The following is a 22,909-nucleotide window of genomic DNA, read 5'->3' on the forward strand; positions in this document are numbered from 1 at the left end:
GATTTTGATGTCTTACTTACCCTCATATCACATTGATGGGAAAATGCCATATCCATGCCCTAGAAAAGTGCTGAGGATGTATTCAAATTTTCTGCCCATGTTTGAGTAGGTCCATGCTTTCTAGAGGCATAATTAGCCCACAAGAAAGTCCTCAGACTTTTGTTATTCTTTGGTTATGGTGGTGGGAGTAAGTCTCTTGACCTACCCTGCCTGGCTACTGAGTGTGCATAGAGGTTGAATGATGTGCAGTGCCAAGGTATAAGTGCATAGCATTGCACCTAGGTTTGAATTTCCACACTATACTGAGATAAATGAATGGCTGCGTAAATAGCTGGTTTTTTTCATCCTTTTTTTTTAGTATTTCAAATTATGCTAATTTTGTCCTTCATTTGGGGAAACCTTTTTATCTTGGGCCTGTTCCATGAGTTGAAGATATTTAGACTTATTAATGATTCCTTGAAATGACTCGTTATGTTGTCTGGCAACTCTTCACAGTTATGTGGATGCTAAGTGACGTTCCTTTATCTGGGATACATACTTAACTCTTATCCAGTCTTAGTAATTAGTGATTCCTTTCCATGAAGGAACATGTATTTATGTTTCATCTGTTAAAATTCTTGATCTAGATCATGTGTAGACACAAGAGTAGGTGATTAACATTTCTGCTTGAGTAACAGCAGTCTAAGTGACTTCAAAGGTGAGAGTTTTCCCCTTTAAACATACCATATTCAGGCATCCTTAGGATATGCTGTTTTTGCTGGTTGGGAAAACTGTCTTTGAGCTTTAAAAACACTTTCTCTTCGGAGAGGGTGATCTCTCCAAAGGGAATTTCATAGTTTGTACCGTTCACCTTTTGTTAAAATGGAGACACAGTTGTGAGTTTCACTTTATATATATATAAGTTGCAAGGTTAGTTTAAGAAAGTGCTATATGTTAGTCAGTGGTTGAGAAAAGTTTGGTGCACATCTGTATATAGTATTATGTTTAGTGCACTGTTGTGGTTGCACCCTCATGGATTATGTAGAAGGGATACTCGTCCAACATTCCACATATAGTGAATAAATTACTGGTTTCTTTGGGAAAATAGTTATATAGAAGTAGAGAAAACATTGTTAAAGTTCAAAGCATGTTTTGTGTTCTGATTTCTCACAGGTGCTCATTACAGGTATGGGATTGTACTCCAAAGCAGTACGTTCTTCATGGTACTTCTCCTATCAGACAGTTTCAAAAAATCTTCAGCAACATTCCATTCATACAACATCTATAACACTTGAGGGAGAATCTGATGAATCAGTCCAGAAACCCACAAAATACCAGAAGGATAAAGTATTTGATATACAACACTGGGAAAAAGAAGATGAGGATGACTTCGTACATCAATTTGCACTTCAGAAACCAACACAAAATTACAATAGTCATTTACGTATAAGTTCTCAGGATGATGATTTTGTGGATCATAATGGGATTTTCTGGAAACACTTTGGTGAATATTATAGAGGAGAAGTCTATGAAGACTTTACAGTGAAGAATTTGAAGGATGGCTCCAGTAATTCATACACACAAAGGAATGATACCAAACAATCAGATGAAAAACTTTCTTGTGCAAATAACAAAGAAAATTCAGTTCATAATCTGAGTCATGTAAATTTGGCAGGTGAGGCTCAGATGGTTGATGTAAGTGGAAAAGGAAAGAGCATTCGTCAGGCTGTGGCAGTGGCAAAGGTGTCCTTAGGCAGTAAGGCCTTTGGTTTAGTGAAAGAAAATAAAATGAAGAAGGGTGATGTACTTGGGGTGGCTCGAGTGGCTGGCATCATGGCTGCTAAAAGAACCTGGGAATTGATTCCTTTGTGTCACTCTCTTCCACTTGATCATGTTGATGTATCATTAGAGTTGTTGGAAAAAACAGAAAATGGTCAAGACTGCCACCTTGTTTTTATAAAGGCTCAAGCTGTTAGTGTTGGACGTACAGGAGTGGAGATGGAAGCTCTTACTGCAGCATCTGTAGCTGCACTTACAGTATATGACATGTGTAAGGCTGTCACTCATGATATTACCATATCAGGTATCAGTTTGGTTTCAAAAACAGGTGGCAAAAGAGATTTCTTTAGGATGCCATCTTAGAGAGGAAAAGTTACAAACAGTGTTTAATTATTAAGGTTTTATTGTGTATTGAAAATTGAAGCCTGCCAAAATAGTTTGCAAGTTATTTAAAAAGTTACTTAAACACTGTAGCCTGTCATATGCTGTATTGCTTATGATGTTACAATATTACTGAAATATAAGCCACACATTTTTTCAAAAACAAAAGAAAATGCAGAGGAATAAAGTGTCATGAGAATTTTTCAGAGCGGCCTTTACCACCCCCAGACCAATTTCATGTGATAACAATTAGGATATGCTATAAATTCTTCTACAACGCATTTTTCTCACTGATAAATACTTTAGAAATGTGTTTTTGATAACTAGTATCACTTTATGAATAGTTGGAATTATAGTAATACACATACAGATAGTTTGAATAAACGGAACCACTATGCCTTATGCACATTGTTGCCAGATTATCCATTGTAAATTATCATACTAACACTAAAACTGTTATAAATAATTACAAAAATATTTCATACCATGCAGTTCTTTATTTTTATTAATATTAACATACTCTACGTGCTATTCTGTAGGATGTAAGATTAAGAAATTAATACAGCTGTACTTCCTTTCGTTATTATATGTTGAAATGCTAAACTTCTTATATTACAAGTGCAAATGCCATAGTGTTTGCAAAGCATTTCTCTGTCCATGCATCCAGATTTTATATAACTAAAAAGATGATGTCTCCTCCCATGCTTTTCTCCCTGTTGAGTTTTTAGTTAAGTATTGAGGATTTTCTTAATTAAATTTGTATTTTGACCCTCCCAGAATGAGCAGGAGCCAAGAATCTATTAGTTTTGCCAGTGTAATGTAATAACAGTCAGTCTTAATGTAGAATTAGATGTGCTATTGCTATATAGGAATGGATGAAGTCCTGTTGATAAACACTTTATTTTGTTATATAATAAAAATCTAATATATTCAAGCAACACACAGAACAGCATACTGTACTGTGAGAAAACATGTCCAGAAATATTAAGGTATTAATAAATAGGTACTTTGTGTTGTAAACACATATCAAAATGCTCAGGTGTTTAAATTACTTTGAAGTGTAAATGCTGTAGGATTCACAGAGCTCATCTTACCCTACATTTGGAGTTAATAGAAACAAAGAAGATGGCATCCCTCACATGCTTTTCCTCCACCTGTTGAGGTTTTAGCTAAGGATTAAAGACTTTTGTCACTCAAAACTGTATTTTGACCCCTGCAAAGTGAGCAAGAGCCATGCATTTATTTGCTGGCATGCAAAGAAAATCAGTCTTATAAAACTGGATGTACTAATGTAATACAAGAGTGGATGAGGTCCTGTAGATAAAGCACTTTATTATGACACATGATTAATAATCTTTAATGTATTCAAGTAACAGAACAGCATATCTTATTGTATGCAAGAATTTTTTCTCATACTTGTTTGCTTTTTTCAACATTAGTAAGATAGTGCCAAGAACAAAGAAAGAAAAGGTCTCATTCACTTACATCCATTCTGTAGCTGTCATGTACAATGCACCGAAACCACGGACACCTATCCTCAACCAAGTCCCACAGACCTTTCCATGGTTCCCTTTGCTGTTTCATATGCCCTGGTTTAGTCCATTGACAACACATTGCCTCCAACCCTGGTTTAGTCCATTGACAGCACATTGCCTCCAAGTATACTTTATCCAGAAATATTAAGGGAATAATAAACAGGTACTGCCAGTTGTAAGCATATGTCAGAATGCTCAAGTTTTTAAGTTTCATGCGAAAGCAAATGCAGTATAGTTTGCTTTGTTCATCTGGACATGAATATTATTTTGCCCCTCATAAAATGAGTTAGTTTTGCTAGGACGTTAAAAAATATGAGTCAATTGGATGTTCGCCATTTCCCATGTTAGCGATGTAGCGTTAAGAACAGAGGACTGAGCCTTTGAGGGAATATCCTCACTTGGCCCCCTTCTCTGTTCCTTCTTTTGGAAAATTAAAAATAAGAGGGGAGGATTTCCAGCCTCCCGCTCCCTCCCCTTTTAGTCACCTCCTACATACATTTATGGGTGTGTGTGTGTGTGTGTCAATTGGATGTTCGCCATTTCCCGTGTTAGCGATGTAGCGTTAAGAACAGAGGACTGAGCCTTTGAGGGAATATCCTCACTTGGCCCCCTTCTCTGTTCCTTCTTTTGGAAAATTAAAAATAAGAGGGGAGGATTTCCAGCCTCCCACTCCCTCCCCTTTTAGTCACCTCCTACATACATTTATGGGTGTGTGTGTGTATTTGAAACATTTTGGCTAAACCATGGAAAGGTCTGTGAGGCCTGGATGTCGATAGGGAGCTGTGGTCTCGCGGCATTACACATGACAACTAGAGAATGAGTGTGAGTGGATGGTGCCTTTTTTCATCTTTTTTCTGGTGCTACCTCTACCTCACTGATGCAGGGGATGGCAGTCGGGTGTGGGAGAAAAGAATGTATGTTATCTTTTTCCTTTCCTCTCCTGCATTTTTTCCTGTTTCCTGTGGAGCAGGTAGGTTTTCGGGAATGGATGAAAGCAAGCAAGTATGAACATGTACATTTGTATGTATATATATATATATATATATATATGTGTGTATGTATATATATGTATATGTACGTGTAGATGCGTACATGTATATATATATATATATATATATATATATATATATATGTTGAGTGGATGTGTCATTCTTCATTTGTTTCTTGACGCTACCTCGCTAATGTGGGAAACTGCGATCAAGTATGAAAAAAGAAAAATATAGATAAATAATTTGGTGTTCCCCTTTTTTTCTTTTTCAGTAATATTTTATAGATGATTAAGGTGGTGCTGCTCTTCACGATGCTTCCTTAATTTTTCTAGCAGCTCATCAAAAAGTTCTTCCAGGTACTCTTCGTCTTCCTCTTCATCTATCAGATAATCATCATCATAGTATAGATCATAATCATCATCCACAAGGTCGTTTGAATCATCATACTGTTCTTCACTGTCATCATTAATTTCATTTTCACTGTAATTCAGGTAATCAAAGGCCTGAAAACCAAAGTCTTTCTTGTTGGTGTCCTTTGAAGTATCAGAAGTGCATACCCAGCTGCCCACTGCACATATGCTGCAATAAGAAAAAAAATTGTATTTTAATTGTATTTATGTATTTAGACTTAAGCGTTCATGATACTTGTATCCTTCCTAGTTTCATAAAGATATCTCCACATATAAAGTTTTGGCTTAGATGAATGAAGTTCATAAAATGGACACATTAGAGTATAAGGGCACAGTGACCAAATTATGTTATGCAACAATCTCTTTTTGGTTAATCCTTATATATTACAAGTTTTATAAAGATATGTAAAAAAAATGAAAGTTATTACCCATACAAGAAATTAGTGGAAGAGGTGTTCCCAAGTGGGATACACCTGAGTAATATACTATGATGATGAGTATTGTTTCAGCATTGTTTCATACAGTACAACATTTTAAAGTAAATTGTCTCAAAGTACAGTATCCTGAAGAATGTTGCCATAAATCACTGTATCCTAAAATCTGGTGCCCTGGAACATGATGTACACCCTTATGTGTTATGGTGCTTCTAAGTGTGTTGTCTCAAATTGCAGGTCCCCATAATAGGATATCTCCAGAGATCACCCATTATGACCCATCACAAGCAACACTCCAATATCATATGGTAATTACATATACCAAGTTTTTTTTAATGAAACAGCATTGGTGAAAGATTTGAGTAAGAAACTGTGATAGTTGGTGTCTGATTTTGGGAGTGTGTAAAGTAGAAGTTGAGAGTAAATGTGAACAAAAGCAAGGTTATTAGGCTCAGCAGGGCAGAGGACAGGTTAGTTGGGGTGTGAGTTAGAATGAAGAAAGTTCAGATGAAGTGTAGTGTTTTAGATACTTGTGAGTGGACATAACAGAAAAAGGAACATGAAAGTAGGAGTCAGCGGGTGAGTAAGGGAGGCGAAGGTTCTGGGAGCAGTGAGAAATGTGTGGAAAGAGTAGACAATATTTGGAAGGTTGAAAATGGGCATCTTTGAAGATTTAATAGTCCAAATGTTATTTAACAGATGTGAGACATGGGCTATAAATGAGAATGTGTGGAGCAGGGTCAAAATGAAATGTTTGAGGACAATGTTGAGTGTGAGGTGATTTGACTAAACAAGTATTAAAAGGGTAAAAGAAAAAGGTGTGGTTATAGGAAGAGTGTGATTAAGAGATATGAAGAGTTTGGACATATAGAAAGAATGAGTGAGGAGAGGTTGACAAAGAAGATGTATGCCAGAAGTGGAGGGGAAAAGGAGGAGGAGATCAAACTGGAGAGGAAGGATGGAGTGAAAAATATTTAAACAGTCATGGCCTGAACATGCAAGGGAAAGAGCGTATTGGAGTAATGTGATATACAGGAAGCGACATGCTGTCAATGAACCAGGGCATATGAAGCAGCCGGGGAAAACCATGGAAAGGTCTGTGGAGCCTGGTTATGGACAGGGGGCTGTTGTTTCACTGCATTACACATGACAGCTACGTAATGGATTTGAGTGAATGAGGCCTTTTCTTCATCTGTTCCTGGAACTACCTCAGTAATGCAGGAAACTGTGAACAATTAATGAAAAGGAGCACCGCTGAAGGAAATCCATGAAACATAAAAGCAAAGTATAAAGAAAGGAGTTTTGAGTAAGATGGCTTCCAATTTGAAGACCCAAGATTCATAAGGCAAACAACAAGTGATAGCACTGCAATAAGCACAAAGACTGCTTTTGGAGTATGGTTGAATTGGTAGAGATCATAGTTCAAGATTTGTTGGTGAAGAGGAAAAGCAGCCCTGGACATTTGGACTTCAAAGACTGAACGATCAAGTGTAGAAGTAGACAGATGGTGTTCAACAAATATATGGGTGGATTTAGGACTGTAAATGTTGCAGAAACAGATGAAGAAGGAACATCTCTATTGGCACTGCTAGTGTCAATAGAGGTGAAACAGGATATTAATTACATCTTGTATGAAAAATTTAATTTTAACATATATGGCAAGAATGTCTTTCATGTGCAAAAATTTTTATACTGTTCTTCATGTGATATCTTTGTTTATGTTTCTATCTTTTTATGAGATGAAAGATTGAAATAACTGGCATGGCATCCCCCAAAAAAGGTTTCCCTGTACATATTCATGACATGAAATTATGTTGCCCTTCATTGCACAGGTTGATAACAACTTTTGCACCAAATCTCCTTATTCCCATATGATTTGTATATCTTTGATATAGTGGAAGGTTTCTTTCACGATATTTTACACATAAAAATAGGGCAGTTTATTTGTAAGATCAAGAAATTTTGTTGTTGAGAATTGTGGAATGTAAAAAATAGGTAGGTTTCTGAAACCACCTAATGGGAGTACAACAAAATACCAAATGGAAAAATTAGTCCAGTGTGTATATTATAGAGGAATGCAAGTGAAGTGGGCATTTCTTCTCTCGGAAATTTTTTGCATTTTCTTGGCAGTTTTTACATCCAGAGGAAGTTGGACAGTTTTTACATCCAGAGGAAGTTGGACAGTTTTTACGTCCAGAGGAAGTTGGACAGACATTCGCCTTTTAACACTCCCCTTGAAAATTTTAGATGCTATTGGTTTGGTCATTAAACAAGTGAAGTTACTGCTGTATGTTTGAAATATGAATAAACAGAAATGCCAAGTAAGTTATTTTAGCAATAGATAATCAGTACTAGTATTGCTACAAGAAAAACAAAGATTTTTAAGTGTAATTGCAGTGGAGATGGAAGAAAATAAGCTTGAAAGATAATGTGGAATTTTGAAAATGTGTGGCTCAAAAGTAAGTTAGCCCTCAGTGAATATAATCTCTTTAAAAAACTGTCACCATAAAAAACATTATCTTTTCATGTTGGAGGCTATACCCATATACAAAAGTCCTCGTAGATGCAAGGCCTTAATCCGAATTTGAAAAGGGGATAAAAAAGGATGGAGACATGAAGGAAAATATTTTGAAAGGTTTGGTAGAAGTGGAAAAATCTGCTTTTCACAAAGAGGCAGTTCATGTCTGTTAGGAAAGAAAAGGATGTAAAGAGTTTTGAAGCTTCGCCATATACAAAGAAGAAACAGATATCACAGCAGTCCACCCTTGATTTGCCAACTTCCACACAGTAATCTTGTAATACAGTAACTTGATGAGTATTTCATGTTCTAGCTAATGGTGAGGGTATACAATCAGCCAACTATGAGGAGCAGAAAATAACATAATATGTACAAAAGAGGGGAGATGAACCAACACTGTGGAGTAAGGCAAGTGGCTCAAGTCTCAGTGCAAGACTGGAAGGAAGGAAAAGTCATATTTCAGTTGACTTAACTTTTAGCATGTAGAACCATAACCTTCCTAGATGTGAGACGAGTACACCATTTAAAGGCCATACATGCAGTGAGAGTGCGTATCAATATTAAATATATTTTGGACTCCTGAATAAAGTGTTCAAATTTTTTCAATAGATGGTCACAATCTGACATTCATAACCAGGATCTAAATAGACCTAGAGCCCTGTAAATAACCAACCATCAATCAATTTCAGGTTTCTAAAGTTCAGACAGCCATTTGTGTTAGTTGGGGTATCCAAGATGGGACCATAAGAGTGGTGAAACTGCAGATGTATCTAAAGAGATATGAAAGTTTTGAAGGGTTTTAGAAAGATGGGCAGAAACTTATTATTAAATACATGAAGCTACTTACTATAACTATAATTCTGACAACACTGGATTTATCCTAAAGTACAGTTTAATGGGATTACACATTTAGATTAATATTCAACTAACCAATGATTGCCATCAACATCCACATCTTCTCCATCAAGGTAATTTTCACCCTCAAGTGAACACACTGTAGGAAAAAAAAGTTATATTTTATTTCTATTGTACTTCAGAAGGCATAATACATTCACTTGAATTTTCTGTGGTACTTTATAAGGCATAATTTTAGTTATAATCCAGAGAAAAAGGAATATATCACAGGATGTAGGAGCTAACTTTTAAAAGCCATTATCAGTAATTCTAATACTGGGAAGAAGTTTTATTTTATTTACATTTATGAGCTGGATGGTAACCAGGAGACAACACCGTTGTAAACTCTTCAAAATCAAGCCTCCAGTCACGATTGGTGTCTGCCATGTCTACAATTGCATCCACGCATAGAGCCCTGATAAAAAAGATATGATGATAGTTACAAGTCATGCACAATTCAAGAATTTCAAACTAACAAGTAAGAAAGTGAAGAAAAACAAACAAATAATGAGTAAACATCACAGGATATGGGTTATACAGAACACATAGCCATTTATGACCAGAAGATTATATGCATGAGTGATATTCACTACCCCACACTATTGAACTTGTGGTGACACCCAGCCAAGTAGGGAAGAGAATTCATAATTGCTACAAATTCACCACTTGCAAGAAAGCTATAGATATAGAAGCACTTCTGTCAATATTTTTGAGAATTATAATTTCTACAAATGGACACAACTGCTGAACCATATTGACAAACATATGACAAATTCACTGTACTGTGAAAATGAAACAGCATGAGACTTTCTATACCAAAGTATATTGGTCAGTTGTTAATGTATCAATAAAAATGGTCATGAATAACCTTGCATCTGATTGATAATTGTTACCTGGTGAGTTCTTGATTTTGTTCAGGACGTGCCATAAAGACAGCATCAGAAGTACAGTTTAGCAGCTCCTCAGCATCAAGATATTTATCCTCATCAACATCACAGGTGAAGAAGCGGCCCCATAGACTTTCTCTGTATGTCATTCCAGATACATGCCAGGGCTGTTCCTGAATTGTATCTTGCCAATGCTTCCCCACCACCAGAAGGAAAGCATCACGCTGGGGACTGTAGCATACAGCTGCCATACAAATGATTCATTCAGATTGTTTTGAATCAAAATTTACAAAGGAAACCCAAAGTCTAAAATATAGTTTTTCATTTTGTTGCATAGGAATACTCAGCATGGCATAAGTAGTATACTTTATACACTTTTAATCAAAGAATGAATGAGAAATTCATTGTATCTACATTTTAGGAGTTTTTCTGAACTTTTGCTTACTGTATTATTAACTGTTTCTGATTATGAGAGTAGGGCTGATGTGTTACCAAATGTGGATTCTAACTTAAACAAACCAGCCTATAGTACCCATGTAAAAAGAAATGTGTATATTTACCTTCATGAAAAATTTAAACATATTCCTTGAAAAGCCAATTCCATTCAGATAGCCAGTATGTCCTGTACATATCTCTGAGCTACTCTATTATGTGCATGCTGTTGTAGGAAAAAGACCTCACAATTATCTAGACAATCAGTCTTAATCACTTGTTAATTTGTATATTTTGAAATGTTTTGACAGGTTTATTTTTCAATATTCATTGGAAATTAAACGTTTGAGGACAATATGTGGATTGAGTAAGCACTGAAAGGGTAAGAGAGATGTGTGGTAATAAAAAGAGTGTGGTTGCAAGAGCAGAAGAGGATGTGTTGAAATGGTTTGGACATATGGAGAGAATGAGTGAGGAAAGATTGACGAGGATATATGTCAGAGATGGAAGGAACAAGGAGAAGCAGGAGATGAAATTGGAGGTGGAAGGATGGAGTGAAAAAGATTTTGAACGATTGGGGCCTGAACATACAGGAGAGTGAGAGGCGTGCAAGGAACAGTGTGAATTGGAACGATATTGTGTATTAGGGTCGATGTGCTGTCAATGGACTGAACCAGGGCATGTGAAACGTCTTAGGTAAACCATGAAAAAGTCTTTGGGGCTTGGATGTGGATAGGGAGCTGTGGTTTCGGTACGTTACACATTACAGCTAGAGACTGAGTGTGAACAAATGTGGCATTTTTTGTTTGTTTTCCTGCCACTACCTTGCTGAAGCAGGGGGTAGCGATGCTGTTTCCTGTGGGGTGGGGTAGCACCAGGAATGTATGAAGGCAAGTATGAATATGTACGTGTGTATATATATGTATATGTCCGTGTATGTGTATGTATATGGGCATGTGTGAGCGTTTATGTGTATATGAGTGGATGGGCCATTCTTCGTCTGTTTCCTGGCACTGACACAGGAGATGGTGATCAAGCATAATAATTAAATATATTAAAAAGAAAGGTTTTACAGCTTAAAACATTTTTTATAGTGTTCATTTTCCAGATTTGGAAAAATCTTAAAAAAAGAAGCTTGAAACAACTTACAAAACAAAAGTATGTCTAGGGGACATATTCCTAAACCCATTATCACTTCCCCCAGCCTACTTACCAGTAACATTGACACAGATGAATATATATAGAGAGAGAGATATTAAAAAAATGAATGCATTAACATTCATACTGATTACAATTCACTTTGGGGAAATTTATTTTACAAAATATCTTTACTAAAGACCACTGAATCCATTAAAACTTCTGCAGTAAATGTAGTAAAGCAAATGTGTAGTTAAACTTATGTGTATTGTATATAAACATTCCTCTGCCTTCTTCCTTGATGTGCACACTATAAACTTATCTATTCAGCATAAAAATGAAATATGTGCAGTGCACACATACGCCCTTGAGCAGGTTATATGCATCATGTAGGTCTCTGATTTAAAGAAAAACTTACCTGGCTCATTTTTTTTTACTGGCTTTACTTTTATTTGTTTTGTCTTCTTACAGAAGCCTTTGTGAAGAACTCTGATGTGTTTCTCCTGCATAAAAATAAATTAACGTCAGGGATGTTGCTAATCACAGAGTTTAAATGTATGACAGTGAATATACTCATATAAGAATTAACAGTTAATGATGTTATTAATCCCAAGTATCAGAATATGTGATGCAATTTACTTAACAATTTATGACTGAACTATGAATTTAGGCCAAGTAAGAACATAGCTATGTGCGTCTCAAGTATAAATGTGTGATGGTGTTGATATATATATTAGATATGGAAATACAGGAAACTGTGAACATCGTTTGCAGTGTATCACTAGTAAGTATGGTATGGTTATCTGAGGAAAATGTGATGGTTTTTATGATTTAGATTGTGATCTTACTAGAAAAATTGGAGGTGGCAGTCTTACATACATATAGACAAGATTAAGAGATCGATGATATCAGTAGCAATGGAGTTAAGGTATCTGATTAAGTTAACTTTTTGTAAAGTAATGACTTTAGTAAATGGAGATATGGTTTTTGAACTAACGGTGAGACAGGCATGGCGATGAAGCAAGCAGTAGTTATCATAGGAATTGTCATCAGAGCCACAGACAGGGACAAAGTGGTCAGGGCAAGTCTGGATGCACTGACAATGAGCAGCACCATGGGTCACCACACATTCACGTCCTGCTCGACACTCCACATTATCACATAAATTCCCTGAAAATGACAGTATTAGGTACATTTTTATTCAAAATATTATACGTATACTTTTATACAGTATATTTTTACAATATTTGTTTAAAACCTGTTCTCAGCTATTGTTAGGGAAATAAAATACATGAGAACATTAACATATATCAGTAATTTCTTGAGTAAAATCTTTAAGAGAAATGTTCATATTCTCAAATTTTGCACTGCCTCATGCCATTACGAGATAAAAATTTTCTACACTTTTTTTCTCAACACTTTTTTTGACTTTTTTTTTTCACAGTATCTAAGCATTTCTTATCTTCTCATTCCCAGATGTGATGCACCAGCCGCTGGGATTCATCATACATTCCTAAATATGTGACTACATATCAGAGTGAAATTGTATGAATCAGTGGTATATATAAACTTCAGTACTGAAAATATGGGTTAGTCTTTTATACAAAGGATGTTTTTCCATGTGCTCGATTAGAGGGAAATTTGACAAGATGATTTGTTGTTTAGCTTAACCACGTAGGAGAATATCGAAAGTTAGTGTATATGAGGTTATGTTTTTGGCTTTATATCATTCCTAATATGGAAGAAAATTATGTAAAGCAGTTTTTATATAAGGAAGTAATGATCAAGATGTCATTGGACAAGTGAAGCTTACATAAAGTAATTTGATAGAGAAGAGTTTGAAGCAATCAGAGATATGAATGAGCCTTGATAAATGGTAAGAAACTTGTGTGAAAGAAGCCTGCATTATGGAGTATGCTTCATCCTTGGATATGACATTAGAGTATTTTTTAGGTAAAGATGAGAGCAGTAGAAATAGACTACTTTGTATAGTATATACAGTAAGAATCTTAGAGATAAGTTAAAAAAAAAAATTGGATGTAAAGCACATAGATGAAATCCTATGGAATGTCACAGAAGGGAGGTGGGGAAGAAAAACATAGTTTGGCCAGAGGTATGGGAGTTCATAAAGGAGTTGAACTGATTCGAAGTTGTTGAAGTGCTTGAGGTATTTCAAATGTGGTTAGCAGTTACGTCATGTTAATTAGGAGCTAAAGTACAATAACTAGTTTTGTGTAAGTCAGATGACACAAAATAAATCATTAGCTAATGATACATTCAAAAGAATCATGAAGCTATATACAATTGATTCATATTACTTAGAAAAGTTTTTAATTAACAAGGTTCAAAGTGGTAGCAAAGGGAACCATATCTGAGGAGAAAGATGTTCTATCTAGGGTACTATAGGGAATGGTGCCAGCTTCAATATCCTTTGTAATAATAAAAGACATCAGTAGCAAAGTGAAGGAAAGCATAGTGAGGAACTTTGCTAATGACACCAGAGTAAGATTGTATCAATATACAAAAGATTGTATCAATATACAAAGATTAGAGAATGGGCTAGTAAAGAGGTGTAAAAGGAGTGTGATAAAAAATGGTAGAGATAGAGGTAGGGAAACATTGGAAGAAAAGAAGGCATAGGTAGAAGAAAGGAAAGGGGTTTGGAAGAAAACTTAGGGAAGGAGGGAAAGGATGGGTTATGGGCAGGGAATAAGAAAGAGAGGAATGGAAAGACAGAGCAAGGAAAGGAGGTATAGGAAGGGACAACAATAAGGTTGAGAAATATGACAGAGGAAGGAAGGGAACTAGGGACGAAATGGGAGAGGAGAGGGAAGGAGACAGGATTACTTGAGGCAAAAGGAAGGAGACTGAGGGAGAGAAGGATACATAAGAAAGATGTGAGCAAGAAGAAATGGGATTGAAAGAAGACAAGATAGAGAAGAGGAAGGGATAAAGTAGAAGAGAAAACTGATGAAGATATTTGTATGCGCTTACTCACAATGCTCCAGACATTTTATGTGACCATATTGCTCAAACAAGACCTTTTTAAATTCCATGAGTCTAAAGATTCGCCCTCCTTCTAACGATTTCTTCTCGGATTATGTATGCTAGGGTTCTAACTTAACCTAATCATTGCTAATCTTGCCCAAACATAGGGAGGGATAGGTGGTGGGCCTTTCGGTAATTCGTACTCAAATACTTTATGTTTTAAGGATCGTACATGTCAATTTTATCTTAAACTTTTTATAAGGAATCTTAAATTTCAAACGCTTGCTATAATGTATAATATAGTAAACATACTTCTATGATTTTCATACCATCGAAAAATTTAAGAAGTTTGATTTATTTTCACATGGTCATGTTTGCTTTACATCCTTGTATATAACTGATGTGATCCCTTGTATAGATCAGCGATATCGAACCAAGGCATTCCCACAACCAAGAATTCTTGGTGTTATTGGTGCAGTTCTCGGATATTATAACCTTAATTTACTGTGTTTATTCATTCAGTTTGTCTCAATACCTCCCTTTCTTATAGATTATCGGCCCCTGTGTTCGACCGTTGGATAATTAGCTATACTTATGTCTGTTGCTGCTCAGTGTCAGGTGATTGATCCAGGGCCAGCAATGCTACACCAGTACTCACTTTCTCCACGAAGATCAAACTGAAAAAAAAAAAAGAAGATATCTTAATAACAAGGCAAGTACTATCCCCCCCCCCCCCCCTTCACCCGAGTCATCCCCGTGGCCGCTGAAGCCGTCCCACCCACACTGATTGGGTCAAGGGTAATCGTTGGCGAAAGAGACTCAAGTTGGCACCATCTAGGAAAAACATCTTGTAATTACTTGTGATGGTCATTAGGCATCTGCAAACCCCAGTGATGTCTGGTGAGGGTACCAATGTTACCAGAAGTGACAACACACACACACACACCATTCACCCGAGCCCGCCCATACCGGACCAAACACGTGATAAATGCAATGATGAATCTTGTTTGTACAAACAAAAGTTGGACATATACAGTAACAAACTTACCCATCTAGCGAGTTTAAAGTGTGTTTGAGGCAACACAAAGCCAAACAGTAACTGAGGTAAGGATGAATCATGTGGGGGATGATGATGGGGTCCGCCAGGGTTGCAACCAACCCAAATTTGTCTGATGTAGATGGCGCAAGAAATCACCCCCCCCCCCTCCACCATCACCCCTCCCTAATGTGCGAGAGATCAGACACTAGTATACATGCTCACCGCTAAGCACTACCTTCCTCCCTTCATTATTATCGTCCCTGCTAACCGCTTCTCTCTCCCTGATGTCTAACCTTCCTATAAACAACCAATCCGTCAACTCAACTCTAACCACTACTCTCCCGAGCCGTCTGCCCTCCACTTCACCCCTAACCTCTACCACACCTTTGAATTTCTCCTCGCTTGTGTCGCACACCTTCACCACTACCTTCATAACAGCCCTTCCCTTACCTTACTTCACAACACTAGTCTTTCCTACATAATTAATTAGGATAATCTTTCCTCGCACTGTTATCCTTTCCTTCCCGATAATCTATCTTTCACCAGAGGCCTTGCTTATGCCATCACACTTTACCAGTCATTTTCCTCCTCCCGAAAACCAGTTAATTTCCACACAGTTAATCAGATCAAGACCTTACCTTTTACCGCGACCGTCAACCTGACCATCACCTTCACCACACCCATTACCTTAAATAGTCCTTCACCACCGCTGCCCTTCCTTTCATATTCCATCTAACCATTATCTTTTCGTTCACAGCACCTTTCCTTATCTCCCACACCATGCAACCCCTCTCCATTTTAAAACACCCAAGAAGCGTCTTATTCCTGGAAAATCAAGCAAGAAAAACGAATGATACACCAAAAGTTGTTACAATCATGCTATCATTTTTTCTGCTTGACTGGTCCTTACATCTTTGTTATCCCCCCTTCCTTACACGAAGATCTTTGGCGTCTTTAGACTCCGTGGCTAATTAGCTTTCGGTATACAATAACGTGTCAAGAACGCAATAAAGCCAAGAGCCTTGACGTGCTGCGTTCTGGTCGTTACCTGCCAAACACGCCTTGCATTTCCATTTCCTCATTAAACACAACTCGCACTGTAGCCACCTAAGATCGACGTTGTCATTCGATATCATCAAGTACCCAACACTGCACAAACCAAACAAAATATCCCTCAAGTTAAACGGTGAGGTTACTGTAATCCCGAAGACACTGCACACATCCACGAAAACCAAATGTAAAGTCTGTATTTCTCTCAGTTTCTAGATGTAGGCTACAGAAGTTTGATAACCCTTAGCGTATATATGTGGCCCACACAAGAATCTCTACTGCTGTTATCTCGTTCCACGACTTATGGTCATCCGAGGAATGTGCTGACTAATTAGAACACTACAGTAGTTATGTGTGCGGGACCCATACTTAATAATAATTCACGACGTGTATCGACAGCACAAATGATGAAAGTGCGACGGTTTGTCTGTACGAATAAACACATAAATGAATATATATATATATATATATATATATATATATATATATATATATATATATATATATATATATATATATATATAAAGTAGTGTGTGGTGTAAGTGACTGGCATCCCATGGTAATGCCAACGTCTCTTGAAAGGTATGAGCATAGTAGGAATGGTGAGACCTTGATACCTGCGACAGTGTGATCAGAATGAGTAGATCCGTTGTAAAGTTGCGCGCGTCGTGACCAGCCTTGTACAAACGAATTTAATATTCAGAGCCACGAGGACGGGCCCACCATCAGGTTAACCAGTTCTCATGCAGTCGGATACACCTCCCCCACATAGGAGGTTCACCTTTGTTTCGGAGTGACCTTCCCAGACCTATTACCTGGTAGCAAGGGCATATACAGAAGACATTTTCCGGTCAACGTTTTGGCAAGCTTTGTCATTACTCCGTCGGAGATACTTTTACCCGGAGACTGAGACTTTTAGTCTATTAACAAATACAATTGTTTCAGGAGTACCGATATAATTGCTTCTCAAATGGAATGTAAATAGCTATACTGCGGTATTGTGTGACTGAAAGTTGTTTTTCGTAGGCGTTGTGTCCTAACTTTAGCCTGGCCTGGCTCACGAATATTTTGATGTGTCCACGAAAACAGGGAGCGCTATTTGTGATGACTTAACCAACACTGTTGTGTTTGTTGATCTGATATCAAGTGACCGTGCGAGTGCAGAATGTCATTCTATGATCCCAGAGTCCATTTCTGAAACGCTTGATAGACACGTTCCTATAATCACATACAATTATCAAGTCAGGATGTTGAACATACACGTAGACATTGATAGTTTCATGCTGAAAAGTGAAAGTGAAATAGACTGGCAGTTATGTTGGCACGCTAGAGCAAGCATGGTGGGTGGGTGTGTGTGTGGTGGAGTGGCGAGCTGAGTGACCGCGACACTGGTGTGGCGCCAGGCAGGTGGTGGTGGGATGGGAAGGCCGGTGTTTTGGGGAGGCTTCATGAGGGAGGCGGTAGGTTTGAGGCAGTAAACAAAGGGAGTGAATCGTACGGGAAACGATGAAGTGAAGTATGTGTGTGCACCTTGCAGGCGATGTCACAGCCAGTAGTGCTCCATTGAGGAAATGCAGCCCCTATAGACAGTGGTACTCCACCCCTACTAGTCCTTCTCCCCCTCACCCGCCTAACCACACACCGCTAGTCTACACCACAACGCACCTCGCCCTCAGGAATGCCTCACATGCATTACTGAACTATCCGTAGTTCAGTTTAGAGCACTGACGACACGATTATTTATTTACCAGCATGGTTTAGATGAGTAACAGGATTGCTTAATATACAGTAAATTGCATTAGGTCAGACCTGTTTCAGTGAAGATACAGTCTCTCCGAGAGAAATAATGACAAGACTAAATTTATAGCCTTGAGGGTAAGCACTATAAGGCGTCTTTAGATAATTCTATATGAAATTTTTGTCTCGACTATTCCCGTATCTAATTAAAGTTTGCACCTTTTGTAAAAGGCTTTATCTATCTACTGTCTTTTAACTCCATCCTCATGAGGCAAGTTAAGTATCAAGTCGCATTTCAATCTCATGGCGTTTACTTAAATGAACATAGGGTCTGCCGTTTACTTAAATGAACGTAGGGTCTGGAGTTTACCTGAATGAACGTAGAATTTGGCGTTCACTTAAATGAACGTAGGGTCTTCCACTGTAACACAAACTCTTGATACCCTCTGATAACTAGAGGGAAAGACTTCCTATGATCAATTATATCTGGGTTCGAACTGACAGCCACCTTGGGGTTATGGCAGGGCATTTTCTTTTTACATTGATATTGGGGGACATTGTCCTCGTTATTCCACTTTAGATCTCTCTTTAAGTGCTTGGGGGACATTGTCCTCGTTATTCCATTTTAGATCTCACTTTAAGTGCCCTTTCACATAGAAAAGATATCGATGTCTTAGCTTACGACCCTATTTTATCGATCATCTGTTATTCAAAATACAGAATTAAAAAAAAAAGCGACGGTCTGTAGCCCGGATGGCGGCAGACGAAGCCACCCACCATCCAAGCTACATACTGACGGTCGTGACATGGAGAAAGCGAGTGAAGGATAACTAGTAAAAGGTTAAATTACTAGATTTGACTACCAGCAGTTACTAGCATCTATTATTTTCTCTACCTACTAATTTCACGATACCAGTCACAGCATATATGTTATTATACTCAATATTCCCTACCCTGATCTTTCAAAGTGTCCTTTTAGAGAACCGTCCCCCACCAATGTTAAGAAAAAAAAAAAGGCCCTGAGATATCGTAAGTGGGGTGGTGTGCAAGTCGTAACGTTGCTTACAATATCTCTTCCAGCTCGAGGTTACAGTCCAAGTGAAAATGTTACTTTGGCGAGGATGTATCACTGAGAATAGTTTCATTAAAGACCTTCCCACTCCAAAAGAGTCTACATTTTTCTGCTGCCGGAAAAAGACAACGATGAACGTTATGTTCATAATGGTACTGGTAATATAGTGAATTTCCATTCCATATTCATCATTGTGGTGATGCAAATTACAGAGAAGTCTAGGGACGTAAGTACCTTCGAAGTACTGAGGTACTTAAAAAGATATCATTTCAGCTGTGCTCCATAAGATCGTTCTTTATCATTATTAGGCAAAAATGTATAGAGGAACTGTGGATGAAAGATAATAAGAGCTTCTGCGTGACTCATACAAGTTAAAACCTTTGAAGGAAAGCGCCGAGCAGAACAAACGCGTCATCCATACTCGTGTGTGACTTCAACGATCCCTTACGAAACTATCCCTATATGTGTGTGTGGGGGGGGAGGATTCGTGAGCTGACCAGGAGCCTGGCCAACCAGAAGAATGTGTGATGAACGATATAAGGTTTCAGAAGAGGAGAATGAAATCTGTCCTTGGACAAATGGCGTGCGTGAGGGAGAATGTGTGTGGAAGATTAGACGACCTATTTTATGACCCGCTGAGGTGTAGATGCAAATGGCTGCACTGGAAAATCAAGATTAACGTGACAGTTGAGCCTTTGACATAACTGTTTGCTAGATAATGTTTAATCATTTTTGCCAAAATGTGAATAAAATGAATCATACACCATGGGTGGTGGGAGTGTAACATGATCACGGTCCGTGTCAAGAGAAAAACAGGACATTATCGTACTTACCGCTGCCGCTGACGCAACTGCCAGACATATGACGAAGAGCCGCATCTGTAGGGATGAGAAAATCATGTTTTTGAAGTGTAACTTCTTCCTAACATTGATAAGAAAGTATATGGTTGATATACTTGACAGCCCCATTGCCAGCCAAATCATGAACAGTACTGCATACAACTGGAAATTTACGATGAAAAAAATTGACCTACATATGCATTCTAAACTGAATAGTCATTAGTCCAGGCAACTCTTCCATATTTGTTTTTCGAGTGAATAGACAGTTTTTTGTCCCATGATGTCACAGATCTGAGAAATATTACTGTTCTAATGTCGCTCTTTGTCCTCAGGACACTGAGAGTTTGCAGTTTTGCCAGCTAGCAAGAAGGGTGACGTCACCTATGAGAGCAGTGCCTACTGCGGAGATGTAAGAGGAAACTGGCTTAATTTTAGAGAAAGGAAAAGACTATCCCATTGCAGAACAATGTAGCACAATAGTTCACCACAGACAGTCCATATTTATTGTAATCCGTGGTTAGCTAGGCTACATTGCAATAGGTGAAGATCATGAAGCAGCAGAGGTGATGTCACAGTATTTGGCGGATGGTGGTGTTGTCGAGGCAGCAGTGATGATAGCATTACGTGTTGTTGCTCCGTTGTTTGTAGGCGGAAGCTCATTTTGAGGGAGAAGCGATGATGTTACAAACTGGTTATTGGCGTTACTTGTGAGGTGCAAGAGACAGTGCATCACTGGAGGTTAGCTGGGGGACGAGAATGCTTTCGAGCGCGGCAGGATGTAACTTGGGAGACAGGTAAGGAGCTAGCGGCTCCTCTCCCGCCTACCCTTTCCATAATTGGGTTTACACTTTTATGACTAGAAAAGTCTTGGCTCTTGCATCTTAAATATTTATTGTAGTATGTTTTTAATTTGATTAACGGAACAGTTCACGATAATGCGACGAGCATTTCCTCTCAGATATTGGAAACTATAATACTATGTTTTCAGTAAGATAATTTCAAGTGTTTCCTCACACTCATGGAGAGCGTAAAGTACCAGTTATTTGAGGATAGATTTATATTAAGCCTCTAAAGACCGAAAACAACATAAAATAAAGGAATCTTAAGTAATGTCCCAGCGACTCCAAAAGTCACCTCAATACTAAATGAATAGTATATGCTCTTTTGGGATGGATTGTCTTCATTACCACATAAGCTTATCAATAATGAAGTTGATTTCTACGTATGCTCAAACACAAGGATAGGTTAGGAGGAGGGTGATTGAGCAAACCTTCCACCTGATTAAGATGTCCAGGGCCACACCTCTCCCATTCCAACTTTCACGTCTCACCTGCTCTGCTTGCTTTAGTTCTCTATCACTCCTCTTTGCTCATCCCCCTACGTTTCTCTTAAACACTTTTTTTTTACATGTTCCCAAAATGTCATCCCGTATTGCTTGATAGGAGGGAAGAATCTTCGACCTCATTAACAACTTGAAGGCTGTGGTATATGTAAAGCTTTATGAAACATACACATTTTCCAAATTCCGGACCTTCTGAATCTACTCGCCTTCCTTAATGAGCACAAATCACCTCACACCAGCAGATTCTCATACGCCCTAACAGCACAACTTGGACATTCTCATGCCTACGCCTCACATCGTCGCATGTTATCACATATTTAGCATCAATCTCCTTTCCGAGCATGTTTATTAACCTAAATACGCATTTCTTGTCTTTTCCCCCTTTCATCAATGATATACGAATTATCCAATCACACAGCACTCATGACTTTACTGCCCCGTTCACGATATAAATTTTTGTTTTTGACTAAGACTTCTGAAAAGTGCTATAACTACAGCTCCTCAGTATCCTTCTTATCCAAACTACGAATTTTTACAGAGGAAGATGAGCATTTCAAAAGGCGCTACCAATATACATGATAGATGTTAACTTTGAGGTGCCTCTGATCCCCAAGCTTATTAGCCACAGCAGGCGGGGACATCACTTTTTAAAACCAGATCTAGCGGGCATTCCTGCTTTCAGAGAGACATTTCAGGTTAGTTGTCTCTATATGCCTCACACAGCCTATTTCACGACTATCCTTGTTCATCCTACCAAATGAATTATATCTTCCATTCGTGCGTAGCTCATATATTTTTCATAGCTACTTAAAAATAAACTAAAATTCGTACACTTACTGCAGACTTTCTGGTGGTGGATGTGGTATCTAAACTGATCTGTACAGTGTAATGGTGACGTTCCCATATAAGTAGTTACGAGGTGGGCACGGCAGGCGGCCCAGTGGTCAGGGCCAGGTGTCAGGGCGTAGGGGGGTGGGGGAGGAGAGTAGGTCAGTAACGGAGAAGCCTCGCATTTCACAGGTTTTTCTCGAGGTAAAGTTCGTATTTAGGCAAAAATATGTAGAATGATATGTATTCGTTAATTTGTTATGAACATATGCATTAATTTCTATGTGTAGTTTTTTTTTAATGTCTTTGCAGGGGGAAAGTGAGTTTATATTATTATTCATATTTGATATAACTTTATTTGACAGACTATTATATTAAATATACGTAATGATGGTGCAATTATTTCCACTGAATGTATCTATATACTAGTGATGGAATGATTTAAGACGCTTACCTTGAGCGAGACACAATCGTTCGTACACCTCACAAGACTGTTACCGACACACTGAGGACCGACCCTCGGCTCGCAACTGTTGGATGCACACCGCCTACCGTTAGTGCTTCTCCCCCCCTCCAGGGGATGTCCACTTTGATACTCTGACAGGCAGTAGCGTGACTAGTATCACACTAGGATTCCTC

The 22,909-nt window shown here is 38.1% G+C and overlaps 2 protein-coding genes across 6 annotated transcripts in view; one reads left to right on the top strand and one right to left on the bottom strand.

The window, feature by feature from the left end:
- The window catches only part of Mocs1 (Molybdenum cofactor synthesis 1), a 46,663-nt gene extending 31,664 nt beyond the window's left edge, over positions 1 to 14,999 (top strand). For 2 of the 4 annotated variants that reach the window (XM_071684641.1, XM_071684640.1), the window contains exon 10: positions 1,166 to 3,173. In XM_071684641.1, the coding sequence (XP_071540742.1) occupies positions 1,166 to 2,121 (956 nt within the window). In that variant the 3' untranslated portion in view covers positions 2,122 to 3,173. Of the gene's footprint in view, positions 1 to 1,165; positions 3,174 to 5,744; positions 8,934 to 12,851 lie in introns of those variants that run through there. The other 2 variants (XM_071684643.1, XM_071684642.1) reach the window with 2 other exon arrangements.
- Positions 2,144 to 22,824, bottom strand: LOC139760894 (follistatin-related protein 1-like). Of its 2 annotated transcripts, XM_071684646.1 has the most exons (10): positions 22,725 to 22,773; positions 22,280 to 22,318; positions 20,095 to 20,139; positions 15,022 to 15,040; positions 12,373 to 12,545; positions 11,794 to 11,878; positions 9,813 to 10,050; positions 9,222 to 9,334; positions 8,956 to 9,019; positions 2,144 to 5,242 (listed from the first exon to the last, which is right to left on the bottom strand). In XM_071684646.1, exons 3-10 carry the CDS (start codon positions 20,137 to 20,139, stop codon positions 4,942 to 4,944), a joined length of 1,038 nt encoding a protein of 345 aa, XP_071540747.1. In that variant the 5' UTR covers positions 22,280 to 22,318; positions 22,725 to 22,773; the 3' UTR covers positions 2,144 to 4,941. The 2 variants fall into 2 exon arrangements, with proteins under 2 accessions (XP_071540747.1, XP_071540746.1); XM_071684645.1 differs by lacking the exon at positions 22,280 to 22,318 and having other exon boundaries at positions 22,725 to 22,824.
- Between the last annotated feature and the right edge of the window lie 85 nt (positions 22,825 to 22,909).

This window comes from Panulirus ornatus, chromosome 38 (genome assembly GCF_036320965.1).
Source record: "Panulirus ornatus isolate Po-2019 chromosome 38, ASM3632096v1, whole genome shotgun sequence".
Classification (NCBI taxonomy): Eukaryota; Metazoa; Arthropoda; class Malacostraca; order Decapoda; family Palinuridae; genus Panulirus; species Panulirus ornatus.

What these genes read in the sequence shown, in the direction of transcription:
- LOC139760894 (XM_071684645.1), bottom strand. Translation starts at nt 20,139, where the DNA reads ATGCGGCTCTTCGTCATATGTCTGGCAGTTGCGTCAGCGGCAGCG. An exon ending in TTACCATCCAGCTCATAAAT is followed by an intron (nt 9,020 to 9,221) that starts GTAAATAAAATA and finishes TTTTTCCTACAG; the next exon opens with TGTGTTCACTTGAGGGTGAA. An exon ending in GATGTTGATGGCAATCATTG is followed by an intron (nt 5,243 to 8,955) that starts GTTAGTTGAATA and finishes TTCTTATTGCAG; the next exon opens with CATATGTGCAGTGGGCAGCT.